Raw genomic sequence first — 14,597 nt, 5'->3', positions numbered from 1 at the left:
TGCACCATTAGACACCAAAACACTAGCAAGGTTTCTACCTTTTCATGTGGGGAGCATTCTCCAACCAATTCATGTTTTAAATCTCGCCTTTATATACTGTGGACAAATAGGAAACATATACAGAGGTCACTTGGGGTCACATATTTCAGATTGTAGCAAACACAACTGAAAACAAGTGTGTAAAGTCTGTTGTTGTGTTTAACCTGTGTCACTTTTAATGAGTTTTTACTCTGGACCCATGACAGGTAATAATAAGGAAATTGCAAAAGGCCTGTAACCTATAGGATTTTGTTTCCCCTGAGAGGAAAAGGTCAAAAGTACAAGAAGCAGAAACATTTCTTTGCAAGATTAATGAGTTTTGCCAGGTAGCAGGTGGGGAGGAATTCAAAATTACAAAAGAAAGTGAAAGTCTGTCTTTTGACTATATATTTCCAGCCATATTAATCCAGGTAATACTTTCCAAAAGTGCAAGCAATACAAAAGAGAATTGTGATGTCAGCCAGAATAGTTACAGTGGGAAAAAAAAGCTTTTATATGAAACCAGTAAGATAAGAAGCTGAACCAAACTCCTCTGCGCCAAATCAGGTCAATAAAACAGACTCGAACTGAACCACATAGGAAGGAGTGTGTTGTCACTCGACAGTCCTACTCATCACCACACACACACACACACACACACACACACACTTATTATGCAGAGAGAGAGATTAGTGTTGCCAAAGCGAACAAAAAAACCCAGAGAGAGTCAAAGCAGAGAGTCACCGATTAAATATTTAAACACATATCGTTATATTCTCCAAAAATGAACGTCCCAGTTTTATGCCCCATTTATGAATTGTATTTTCGCAAAGTTTCATGTGGCCAGCCAGTCTCTGTCCGTGGTGCTAAGGAAGGATCACGAAGACGTTTCAGGCACCAGACAACGCTGATTTTACGGTTTATGTAACTTAATTGTATTTACTATGGTGGACGAGGAGCACGAATTCCACAACAGAGGCGCATGACTAAAATGAAATTTGTGTTTGTACACCCAGAACAGCGCTTTGACACGGCTCCCAAATCCTGCCTGCGCTCTGGTGTGAACACAGAAGAAAAATCCCTCTGCTGAAAATCAATGACACGCTTAGTGCGAACCGGAGAGAGAGAGAGAGAGGATGAGAGAGAGAGAGAGAGAGAGAGAGAGAGAGAGAGAGAGAGAGAGAGAGAGAGAGGAGGCGGTGTCTGGTGACCGAGGAGGAGGAGAAAGCTCTGGGTCCGCTTGTCCTCGCAGCTCCCTTTTGCCGTCAATCCTACAAGCAATCGGGTGCTACCGTAGTGCCCGGGGCCGTGGACTTATTTTCCCCCGGGAATCGGAATTGGACACCAACGAACTATCCCAGGTGGGTGAAACATTACCTACAACAGGCTTTGTGAAAGAAAATATAAATTAGAGATGAAAGTGCATATTCGCTCATTAGGCGACTTTCACGGTGGTGCTGCTGCTGCTGAACGGAGGAGAAAGCGGATGAAAGCCAAGACAAAGCTCCGCGGGGGCGTCAATTGTGTTGACGCCGCTAATTGCTTTTTAAATTTGCGGAGGGGCAGCTCTTGAGCTAATCGTGCCCCATCTGCCGCGGTGACAACTCTCCAATGTTTACAATCCGATTAGAAAAAAAGGGATCAGCAATTTGATCAAATGAGCACTCTCCACTCAACATAAACAGTGCTGCTTTCTTATTTTCCATTGTGACATTTTTGTGCGTCACAATATGTGACTTCTGTGTTCTGTAAAGTGCTGTATTCTACTTCTCACACTTTGCAGCACCCTCCTCTCCTCTTTATCAGTTTTCTCACTCTGAATGGCTCTATGCCGTCTTATATTCATCCCCTCTTGTTCTTCTCTCTTGTTTTTGCTTTCAGAAGATGTTCCTCTTTCTGCTACCTGTCGTGGCTCTCTTGCTGAGCAGAGAAACGGCAGTCTCCGGTAACAGTAACGACAAATGGCTGAGCACCGTGGCTCAGTACAGCAAGGACAGATCCTGGAACAGATTCAGAGATGTGAGTTTCACTGAGGGACACAACATCTAGCCAAAAGGGGCATTATAATTAGCTTCATTTGTATGTGTGTGTGTGTGTGTGTGTGTGTGTGTGTGTGTGGGAGAGAGAGAGAGAGAGAGAGGGAGAAGAGAGAGAGAGAGAGAGGGAGAGAGAAAGAAGAGAGAGAGAGAAAGAGAGAGAGAGAGAGAGGGAGAGAGAGAGAGAGAGAGAGAGAGAGAGAGAGAGAGAGAGAGAGAGAGAGAGAGAGAGAGAGAGCTCACTACGCCCTTGATACACCCTGTGAGTACTTGAGCACTTGCCAGCAGGCATAATCCACCTTGTAGAGACTCAGCAGGTTCAGACCCTGGTTAAAAGAGAAGCAGAGTCATACACAGAGAATATTGGACTTCTACACATAATGAGAAATTCTTTATTGCTTCTGATTTGACTGACTGAATGATTTCCCCACTGAATTGCTGTTTTTTATGGTAATGTTGACATTAAGAGCAGTCATAATCCTGGGATTTTATGACTAACGATTGTTTGCTCATTCCACTCAGAATCAGTAGAAGTGTCTGTGGTTTATTATGTGCAACTATTAACAAGTCCAGAGGCATTTCATAACATACAGAACAGCCTCTGCAATAATGCTTTATGTTAGGTAACTCTGCGTTTCATATGTGGTTGACAGCAAGCTTATTTTTATGATTTGTCTGAAAAACAATGTACACTACATGTGAAGTTCGTTGTCTACAGATGAGCTACTTCTGTACATTGTTTGTGGTTCAGATGGGCATGACTGTACCTCATTTATTTTCAATCTAATTTGGAGTACCGTTGAGGCTGGTTTCTTTATTAGACAGATGTTGCATGATATAGTTTTCTCGGAGACAGACATGCTATGTGGTTGATATAAGTTGACTGTAGGCCAGCTGACTTGAGTCATGATACATTGCTGCATAAACATTTGTGTTCTTTTTATTCTTAGAAAAATCATGATTGTCTGAGATTTTGGTCACAAACTTAAACCAGGCTCTATAAAACATCTACGAAATGCACTTAAGAATGGCTTTAAGCTTTGACTTTGACTCTTAGCAAAGGACTTTTAGCATCCTTATTGCTAAATGAGGACTACAGTGATGTCTACCCAAAGTGCCCTCCTTCCAGCATAGAATCAGCACGTTGCTGGCCTTCAAAGGTTACATGTCAAAGCTCCATCACACCATTCATCACAAGAGACGCTGAAGCTTTTACATTTAGAATAAAGATTTGTTTGTCATCGCTATATTTTCTTATTCAGTATTGCTCTCACATCACCAGCATCATACCATTACCATAATTATTTACCTTTTTGATCGTTTTTAGCCCCTTTAGTAAACAGTGGCCCACCATTAGCTCAGTCGATAGAAACTCACGCTGTGCAGCCACACATTGTTCAAACCCACATGTAACTATTTCAAATTCTCGTGGAGATCCCAGAGTTTCCAAAGATACCAAATATATCAGGCTGCATGAACAATTCACTCAGTGTAAACATCATGTAGCTTCAATGAAGAGCTGGAACAGAATACATGTGATGCTGCCAGACAATCTGACAACCTTGAAGCCACTTAGTGGAAAATGCAAGGGGTTGGTTGAGTTCACACAGAATTCAATACGTCACAAACACAATTATAGTATCTTTTATAAATGATGATCCATTTCCAAGACAGCCTTTTATTGTTGGACAAACTGCATGACCTCTACACCTGTGTGTGTAAGGCAGCCATCTGCTGGTGACTCCCAAATAATAAATTAAATAATTTATAGGCTGCAAGTAGTTTATCTAAGAATTAAGGAAGTCCTCTCCAGAATATAATTATAGCCCTGGCTCCGGCCTCTGGTCAACAAGTACCGGACAGTAACAGGAACTGTGAGTTACGTACTCTCCAGTCTAAGCAGTTGTCATCAGGCTGATGGTGTCAGTAGTGGGCTTCCAGTCTGACACTCTTAGCATTATGATGTTGTTGCCTGCTTACATGTTCTCACAAACGTTAGCCTTATTAGAGCTCATCTTCCCTATATACTAGAGCCATGATGTGAAAGCTAGTATTAGTCATGTCTCTATACACTCTGCCATGGCTCTACTACCTGCAGTGTGTGTGTGTTTGTGTGTGTGTGTGTGTGTGTGTGTGTGCTGCCCACTCTTTATTTCTCTCCGTGGTCTCCTGTGCAAATGAAACTCATTAACAGCAAACTGTCAGTGGAGGGCGGAGGACAGGAGCGGAGAGGAGGGAGGAGCAATGGATAGGGGGAAAAGGCTGTGACATTTATGTTTAATATTTCAAGCAATGCTGCTAACCAAATGCAGGAGCTGCTGTTGTGTTTATCTGTGCCTCACTGTGTGTGTGTGTGTGTGTGTGTGTGTGTGTGTGTGTGTGTGTGTGTGTGTGTGCGCGCGTGCGTGCGCATGTGTGCGTGTTGTCTGCCCTATCACATAGAGAAAGCTGCTGGTCGTAATTTGTCTCCTCCTAACATTGGCTGTCTTTTGTCCCACTGTGTCTTCTTTCCTCCTCCATTCTTTCTGAGTCATTTCTCTCCTCCCCTCTCTGGCACAAAACATGGTTAGCAAGACCATAAATTAGGAAAACAGATTTCTGTGTTAATCAATTTCAAATTACAAAAAATTTCATCTTTGCAAGCATCTAAATGTGATGACTGAGGAGAGCCTGATGTTAAAAGTACTCACGTTTTGATCATGAAGTGTTTAAAGGCCCCTTTACCCTCACATTGTTTTGGCTTTTGTAACATTTTTGCTGCTCCATATGAAACTTGACCAATTTTAGAAAATTGCGGTGAAATCTTTGGTTGTCATTTGTCTAAAATTGTCCCGTGAGACATGTCCACTACAGCTGATTTAACAACCAAAGACAGGCAGTGTGTCAGACTGCTGAAACGACTATTGTTTACAAACCAACCAATCAGAATTCAACATAAAATGAGAAAATACACTGGCTAGTTAGCCTAATGCAAAGGCTCGACAATATCTCAAATTAATTTGATTAATTAAAATTTTTTTTTTGTTTTTGCATGATTTGTGAAATGTCTAAATTGTAGTTATTACATTATGCACAGCTAGCTACATTAGCCATTTTGAGTTACAACAGTCCCGTGAACTGTGACATGAATAGTTACACTCGCTATCTCTAGCTATCTCTGGCTATCTCTGGCTATCTCGTAGTGAATTTAATGGTCACATCTATGAGTAGGACAGACTGAAAATGACACTGCTGACTGATCTGTGCTTGGTTTGTATAAGTTGATGAGGCATCATCTCTGGTTAGGAGAGCTGAAGTCTAGGAGTCAACTGAAGAGTTTCCAGATTCAACTTCGTTCAGTTTATCTACCTGCCGAGTTGCTAACATTAGCTAGCAGCAGTCTGCAGATATCAGGCTGATGTCTCATAAAGAAACACAAACAACAGCAGATCAATTAGTGAGCAGACTTTTCTGATCTAACTTTACCGAATTTTATTATTAAACTGGATGTGCTCTACTTAGTTGAAGCATTTGGTACTGATAGTCAATAGCTGTGTGGGATAAGCTGTATTTTATGTATAATGATTCAGGTGTTTTATTATTCTTGCTCAACTGTGGCTTCTCACAGAAATATATACATATGCCAGCCAGTATTAAAAATACTGCATATATTTCATAAAAACACAGTAATGTAGAAACAGTGTCATCATTAGATTGTCCTGTGGCAGATTATCGGTATGCTCTGCAGCAACTTTGTCTAAGCTGAACAGATGTTGGGGGATGTTTAGTAAGAATCAGCCTCCATTTCATAACTTTGTCTTACCTCTTTAAAGGTATACTATGCAGGATTTTTCGGTTGGTGTTTGTAAACACACAGCATTCAAAGTCGGCCCCTCCTCCCCGAGAGAGCAGCGGTGGTCGAGCGAGCTAGAGAGTGAATGAAGAGAGTGAGCAGCGCTGGCGAGAATAAAGCTGTGAATTATAAAGAAGAGAAATAAAATGTTATTTTCTGATTGTTTCACAGCAGTTATGTTCTAAAGCACAAATTAACATGCCCACACCTCCGCACACCTCCACACAACCCTGTGGGAAGGTGCCACATTGCCAGATTTTGTGTGAATGCAGAGCTTCTTCCTGTCCGCTGTGGCCTCTCTGCTCTCTGTGTGTGTAGCTTAGCCCCACCCTCAGTCAAGCAGACACACAGACCTGCAGCTCCTGAAACATCCATGACACAGAGACAGAGAGCAGCCTTTATCTTTCACTACGTGTCAGACAAACATGTGAAATAACTGTTCACAACGTTTCTCCATGTCTCTCTGTCACTCAGTCACTCTCACCCATCTCTTCTCAACTCTGATTGAGTCATGAACTCCACATTTTTCTTCCAGGCTTCTCTCATTCTCTCATTTTCTCCCTCTGTCTCTGGAGTAGTGAATGACCCCGTGCTTCCTCAACCATAACCCTCTCCATCTCCTCTCTCTCTCTCTCTCTCTCTCCCTCTCTCCCCCTCTGCCCACACCCGTTCCTCCTCCTCTCTGCTGCTCTCCTCTGCCTGCCATGTTTCACTCTGCATCCCTGTTGATGAGCCACTTGCTCCCTCCTGCATAATGTATGAGCGTCCATTTGTTGGCGGGGGAGCTGGCGCAATAGTTTAATAGTCAAAGTTTAGATGGTTTATCTTGAAAACATAAGGAAAATTGGTTTTGATTTATACTTTTGGCCAGTCATATTGCACATAACTCGGCTTTAATGTATTGAAAAAATAAGCGTAATGCAGACAGAGACAGTTTTATTCTAGTCCTCTTCTAGTCTAAATTAAGACTGTTCCTTCATGTTTTGTCAGGTCAAAAACATTTTTCTCCAATAAAAACAAAACAAACCTCTTGTTATTTGCTTGTATACTTGCCACAAATACATGTGTGCCTCACTATGAGACAAAATGACACATTTCTTGAAAAAATGTCACACCACATTGACTTAGACTGAATTGCGTGGACAGGGTTGCTAGCTGAACCAGTTTAATTCTTTACACACCTGCTGCCATTGTGTAACTGTCTGCAGTTTGCCTAAAATATTACGATTCATTGTGTAGAGGTCTCATTTTGCTTTCCTAGTGTACTGCCTCTGTGTGAATAGTTTGGAGCTTGTTAGAGGATATCTAAATGATTATGACCAATTATATAGTTTCTTAATCCTTAAATTTGCTCAACCACCTTTGTTCTTCTTTTGCCAAAATCACTTGCTGTTTGATGTTTCTGCCAACAATATTTCCATTTTCCTTAGGTTACAATCACAGCTTTAATTTTCTTGAGCTTTTATGCAAATAAAGTATAGCTGCAGTGAATGTACATACATTTGTATGCAGTGCTTAATTCAACTGTGTTTCTGTTTCAGGCAGGTTCAACTTTGCTGTAAGCCTGCAGCTGCCTCGTTGTTGTTGGCTACATCAAAGTATTCTGGTCAGGACAAACGTGAATATGAGGGGTCCAGCTGGAACAGTGGTAGAAGCAGCAGCAGTAACAACAGACCTTAATAAGCGATCCAAATCTGGTGACAGCAGCATGCAGGGTTAGATCCATGGAACATGAATTTGTAAACCAATGTCTAGTCTCTTTATGGTTTATGGTATTTGTTCATTATGTTTTAGACTTCTATGCTCTCTGGCTCTCCTCAGGAAGAAATACAATCAATATATTTGGTAGTTGAATAAATCTTGGAATGTGTTCCTGAAAGATTCTTAATAGGCACAATTTTAGCTGATAATTATGGTCCTTTACTGTTTCATTGAAAAGAGGAACAATTTTTAATATTGCAGAGTTTAGTGTGAGGCAAAGTCATAAGACTGGACCAGTAACAATATATTATTTAACAGTTTGGACAACAACAGTTAGGGGTAATTGCTTTTTATAATGTAGTGAAGTCTATCAGCTCATACACATGGTCTGTGGATTGCTGAGCTGGCTGGTTCAAGTCAGTCTTGCTATCCTGGCCTGGGCCAACCTATTATTAGTGGATTTATGTTGGGTGAGGACATTATAGGGTAATCTGTATTGAGGTAAATGTACAGTAAGCATTAGGGTAGGAGAGTCAGTGTACAACATGACATGATCAATGCTGAGAGTTCATGTTGAGCAATGATCATCACTGCTGGAGATGTCAGGATGTTATTCATCTCAGGCGTGTGTGTTTGCTGGCACTGATGTACACACTCCTAGTCGTCTGATCTAATCTTGTCTAGGGCTGGGTATCAAACTTAAGTCATGTCTCTGTTGTACCAAGAATGGAAAATCAAATACCAAAAGTTGGCATCAAATCCTAGGTCAGTTTTGATGGCTTGTTGACTTATTCTGTAATTGAAGTCTGACTTAAATCTTAATTTTTCCCTATCAGTAATTTATGAGGCATAGGTTCTTTACAACAGCTTGTGTTCAGACAACATCCAACATTTGAGAACTATGAGTTCTTTTGTTTAAATGAAAAAGGGTGTTGTCTCATCTTGTCTCATTCTCTCTCCTCTCCTCTCCTCTCCACTCCTCTCCTCTCCTCTCCTCTCCTCTCCTCTCCTCTCTTCTCCTCTCCTCTCTTGTCAGAATCGCTGATAGCAAATGGTGACATAAAAGCTGTCATTGCCATTCAGGCAGACCCACTTTTATCCTCAAGAGGTAGAAAAGTTGTTTTCACTCTTCTGAGCCTCTTGTTTATTTCTCCTTTTCTTGTCCATATTCTCCTTCCCCTACTTTCTCTATTTTCCTATTGAAATCATGTCTTCCCTCACTGCACACTGTCAGGTGTACAGAAATGCACTAAATCTTATTTTTCAAGGACGCTGGATGTGTATTTACGACTGCTGCCTATTTCCTCATAAATTTGTTTATTCATTAGTCAGTGGGACCTGGTGGCAGGTTGAATCTCAGCAAGTTACACATTGCTTTGTATGTGTTTGTGTGGTAGAATGACCAACCTGTCTAAGCTCAGTCTCATGGTGAGAATTAAATATTGTCATCCTTTATCGGCAGTATTTTCTTTACCGAGACAACGGTCTCTCCAGGGCTGCCAGTCAAAGACCACCACTTTCTCTCTTTATCAAAACAGGAGGACTTTGTGTGTGTGTGTGTGTGTGTGTTTGCATGTGTGTGTGTAAGAATGTTTGAGTGTTTTTCAGCAGCGTCTACAGCGACACTATTATATTCAGTTCAAAGCTAGTGGTGTCTGTTAGCTTGTGTTACGTGTTTTCTCCCTTTGCATTTATGGAGGAAGGGGCTTTGCTGAGCAGGCAAAATGTTTTTCATCCCTGCTCTGCCTCACGGTGAACACATTCACACCTGGGAGCTTCCTGCTGCATCCAAATTAACTGGTCGTCCTCTGTTATATCTACTGCATGTTTCTGCCTTAGTGTGCATGTGTGCGTTCTGATTGGCTTTTTTACAGCTGGGGGGGGAGGGGGAGGCAGGGTGCGGTTTAGAGAAGCAGCTTAAACAAGACGAACCCTGAAGTCACCTTCACCTTCTCTCACAAACACACATGCAGACATAAACCCTCTGAGTGAATGCTCCCCAGCAGGCGCACAGTATTTCCGTCAATTAAGTGAAGACTTGGCTGAACACCTGTCATTCTTCCTTATCTCCCCACTGCTCTGTCCTCCATTTCTCTTTCTCCTCTTAAGCTGCCTCTATACTTTCTCTTTATACCTTTTTATCATCCCTACTCTCTCCTGGCTCTTCCCTCGCTTGTTTTATACTCTGCTAATTCCTGATGAAACAGTGCCCTTGAAAATAAACTTTCTCTCTCTCGTTTTCTCTCTTTCTGCTGCTTTCATCCCTTTCTTTTTTCATGCTCTCACTCTGCGTGTGCATTTCTCAGCGAGCTATTGATTTCAAATGAGAAAATGCTGATTCTAATCTCTACACTGGAGGACTGGAGTTGTGTGTGTGTGTGTGTGTGTAAAGAGGGACAAGTATTGCGTAGTTCCAGCTGCAAGTCCATATTTCTGTGTCATGTTGTACCTCTTTAAATTCACTGGTGGAAAATTTTCATACCTCTCTCCAGCTGCTGCCTCTGCATGTCTGTGACACACACACAAGTAAACTCACACAACCTCCCATCCACCCTGAGGCTCTTGCAGAGATCGATCAGTAAATTTACAGGGCCTGGTAACCCTGATTGGAGCCTTGATATAATCAATACGAATGTGAAAAGGCAGGAACTGCACACATATGCATGCACACACACATAAACACACTGGAGGACAATTCGGTCACAGGCTAGACAAAGGTCACTGTCCTCTATGACTAGGATAAATAGGTTGTGTGTGTGTGTGTGTATGTGTGTGTGTTCTGTGTTGGAGGGTAGAACAGAGAGACGGACAAAGCAAGAGAGCTAAAGGATTGCCAGTGTAATTTTGGCTGATGATAAGAAAGAGGAAATGGGAAAAAAAGAAAAAAAAAATAGAGATAGTAGGAGAAGAGAGCAAGAGCAGGAGCTTTAATGTGAAGCCCATCAACACTGTGGGCTGTGGGCTGAACAGATGGACAGACGGAGGATGGAAGGATGGCAGAAATGTGGAATCCATCATCAATACAACATGTGTGTGTGTGTGTTTCAGTCAGCTTTATCATGGCTGCTCCTCCAAACTCCCCTCTCTCTCTCTGTGGGGATTGTCTTTCTGTCGGTCTATTTGGCGCTGATGTGAAGTGCTCCTGCTAAGCTGTTGATTCTCTTGAAGGGATTTTGTCTGATTTGCTTTTGTCTCAAGATTTACCAAGACAGAGAAGACATACTTGGACTATCAGAAAATACCTCATATAACATTCTGTATTTGTATCTGAGCAATAATTTATCAGACAATATTTTACCATTACTTTATCACTCCACTGCTGAACATGACAAAATCTTCTCTTCTAATAGGGGATTATATTGGATCACCTATACTGCAGATGTTGAACTTAAGTTCATATTTAGCTACACGTCATTACTTTCATTCCTACAGTTCAGGGGTGGTTTGATACAACAATATATACAGTGAAACAATCTGAAATTTGACATTCCTCAATGATTTTTTCTATACTGCTTTAATATTTCTAGTTGGATAGGACCCTAATGGGTAAGTTTTCTCAAAATTTTGATATCAACACACACTATACCGTTTTCACCATGTTGTTGACTCTAGATTCTCATTGTTAGGTTAAAATATAGAGTCGACAACATGGTTTAAACAGCAATGAAAGTGAAAAAAGAATACCCATGCCTCCTTTCTACATGTAAGGAAACTGTAATCAGATAAGCACATAGAATACTGAAGGACCCATCATATACAGTATTTTATACTCTAAGTATGAACTTTTACCCTCTGGTGCAAAACCAACTATCTCAAGCTCTCCTTTATCCCTACATCCATAAGACAATATATACTGTATATCTAATCTAATCTTATTTTATGTTCAGTATAAACCATAATACGGCTGCAGGAACGATTATTTCCATTATTGATTAATATGTTGACATTTTTTTATATTAATTGATTAATAATTTAGTCTACAAAATGTTAAAACTAGTGAAAAAGAGCCTAAGGTAATATGTACAAATGCAGTTTTAAACATTAAAGATGCACTGCACTGGAGTTAGCTTGAAGCTAATTTGCATCCGTAGTCCCCCATAATCAAAACATACAACAGCACAACAACGAACAGTACAAAGCAAAAAAAAAAAAAAAAGAACACACAGAACATACCATACAAAATACAAAGCTACACATAACAGCTCATCACATGCACCCACAATGTCAATTAGAAATTAATAATGTAAACTTGTCAAATTAAAAGCAAGACTACCTGCGCTAATGAGAAGACCATAGATGGAGTTTAGACTCAGTGGTCACAGCTGATTGGTCTTTAGCAGATTTTATTAGATTTTTACATTGATGTTAAACTGAGACAAGTTGCATATCCTCCCATTTGAAAAGTTGGAACCTGTGACAGTTTGTAATTTTTGTGTGATAAATGATTTCAACAATTATCAAAATCGCTGTTGACTGATTTTCTGTTGATCATCTAATTGATAAACTGACTGATCATTTCAGCAAGAACCATGTTCATTTTAAATTTCATCCCCACTGTTAATATACCATAACCCTGCATGCAGTACTGATCGGTATGGCTTCAAGTTGTTGTAGCTACATTTCTACCATATTTCATTTTCATGGATGTCTGCAGTTTTTGTTAGAAAATCAACATTATACTAATGACATGCATTCAGCTTTATGTTAACATATGTCTTCAATGTTCTAGGATTTCCACTCACATCCACAGCAGCTGGTTTTAATGCAAAGGGGGCGGGCAGGGTATCAGTGTGTGTGTTAAAGCCTGTGGATGAACAGGATTGTGTAGTGTTTTATGCATAATGCATGCATAGCTTGTTTTGATCATCATGTTTTCATGTCAAAGTGAAGATACAGACATATGTCAAGATAGTTTAGTATGTTTCTGTGTGAGTGTTTTGAGTGAGTGTGTTGCTGTTGCCGTTAATGAAGTCGTCACCCCCACTGTGAGCTAGTTCTATAGTGTGATCAGATGTTTCTTCCCCAGGGTTTGGCTCCCTCTACATTTCTCCATATGCCAGAGTTTGATTTCTCTCCTTCTAATCTTATAAAAAACCTATAGGTTGAATCCATGAGTGGTGATGAGCCATAGCAGCCTTATTTGCCTGGTTGTTCCTCCGCCAAATAGAAAGTCCTGGTTTGCAGAGTGACAGTATTGTTGCTTTGGCAGTGTGAGTCCTCATGCCTGCTCCCTGCCATAAACCCATAAACCTCATATTTTTAAAGATGACCCTGGAATATAACCTAATAGACATCTGAAATCAAAATTGATATTTTTTATAGGCCATTAAAGATTAAATCAGGATTAAATTAAATAATCAGTCTTTTTTCTGGAAAGAAAAATGTTCAAAAGGCAGGAGTGTATATTTCCCTCAGAGGCTTGGAGTTTAATGGAGTATTTCTGGATCTAGATGATTTTTGACTGCAAAAAGAGACTATTTGTCAAGTGAAGTTTGGACTTTGAAGCACATAGAAGCGGGGCAAGCAATAGAATCCTGTTCTTGATCAGTCAGAATCCATTTTTGTCTTTATCTTTATGATGTCTTCACTTTCTTTGGTATGTAGTCTCTTTCTTTGACTCTTATGTAGAGCTGCGAGGATTAGTGGATGAACTGATTAGTTGACAGAAAATTAATTGTGAACTATTTTAATAATCGATTCATCATTTTGAGTCTTTTTTTTTTAAGAACAAAAGTCCAAATTCTTTGATTCCAGCCTTTCCAATGTGAATATTTTCTGGTTTCTTTAGTCTTCTGTGATAAGAAATTTAAAAACTATGGGTTGTGGACTGTTGGTCAGGACAAAAGAAGACATTTGAGGACATCATGAGCTTTGGAAATCATTTTTCACCATGATGACACTTTATAGACCAAACAACTAATTAATTAATCACGAAAATAATCGACAGATTAATCGATAACGAAAACAATTGTTATTTGCAGCCCTACTCTTATGCAAGAGTTTGATTTTTCTTTGGAAAAGTCCATTCCCGCCTTTTGATAATGATAGTTGTTGTTTCCACAACCTTTAGTCAGTGCAGTTAGTACAGTATGACGTCTTTACATCAAGAGGCTTGAACAATGCTTTTGCCAAGAAGCTAATAAAGCAGCAACTGATACTGCGATGTGATATAAACTAACATCATGGAAGCATCATTATACTGTAGGTAAGGATGAACTATACTCATTTATCATCGTTGTTTTTTTTTCTCATAATAATCCCTTTTGTGTCTTGCAATCTGTTGCCACTCTGGACCAACATTGTCCTCTTTTCACTATCATGTAATCAGGTTATCTTGTGATGTATCTTGTGATTTATAAAGCTGCTCCTTACTATGATTGATTGCATGTGTCTGCCCCTGCTTGTTCCCTGTAATCACAGCAGTTGTTATTGAGATGATGGACACAATCATTGTTTTTACCCATCGGTGATGTAGATCATCATATGAACAGTACTCAAATTACGAATCGTTCTTTGTAATAAATTGTTTGGCTACGTATTGTGTTTCAGAGGCGGACTAATCAATTATGAAACGCTGTGGATTTTATTTACATGGGGGCCATCTTGCTCGGATCACATCTGAAAGTAGACTTCCCGACCCTGAGTGTCACAGTGTGAAATAAATCATGGCCAGTCTGTTTCTCTTTTTCACACTTCCCCAGCCCTCCTTTCGATCAGTGTCAGCATCTCTCCTCTCTCTCCCTCTCTTTCTCTCCTTCTCTCACTCTGATGTTTATGGTCTCTAAAACCATGTCAGATTGAATTGGTCATTATCTCATTTTCCCCCTGAGGGCAAGGATACAGTTAGTTTGTGTGTGTGAGTGTGTGGGTTTGAGAGATGTCTTGTCTGCTTCAATAATTCAGGAGGTTTCTGCTACTGCAGCTCCCATGGTGCTCCTGGGAGATACAGAGAGAGAGAGAGAAGAGGGGAGGGAGAGATTGACACAAAGATGTAGCAAACCTGTTCCTTG

The 14,597-nt window shown here is 40.4% G+C and overlaps 1 protein-coding gene across 3 annotated transcripts in view; it reads left to right on the top strand.

The window, feature by feature from the left end:
* The first annotated feature begins 1,225 nt into the window (after window positions 1–1,225).
* The window catches only part of spock1 (SPARC (osteonectin), cwcv and kazal like domains proteoglycan 1), a 111,301-nt gene continuing 97,929 nt past the window's right edge, over window positions 1,226–14,597 (top strand). For 2 of the 3 annotated variants that reach the window (XM_042419699.1, XM_042419697.1), the window contains exons 1-2: window positions 1,226–1,379; window positions 1,900–2,037. In XM_042419699.1, the coding sequence (XP_042275633.1) occupies window positions 1,903–2,037 (135 nt within the window). In that variant the 5' untranslated portion in view covers window positions 1,226–1,379; window positions 1,900–1,902. The remainder of the gene's footprint in view (window positions 1,380–1,899; window positions 2,038–14,597) is intronic. The other variant, XM_042419698.1, reaches the window with a different exon arrangement.

This window comes from Thunnus maccoyii, chromosome 8 (assembly GCF_910596095.1).
Source record: "Thunnus maccoyii chromosome 8, fThuMac1.1, whole genome shotgun sequence".
Classification (NCBI taxonomy): Eukaryota; Metazoa; Chordata; class Actinopteri; order Scombriformes; family Scombridae; genus Thunnus; species Thunnus maccoyii.
This window is presented reverse-complemented; position numbering and strand designations above follow the sequence as displayed.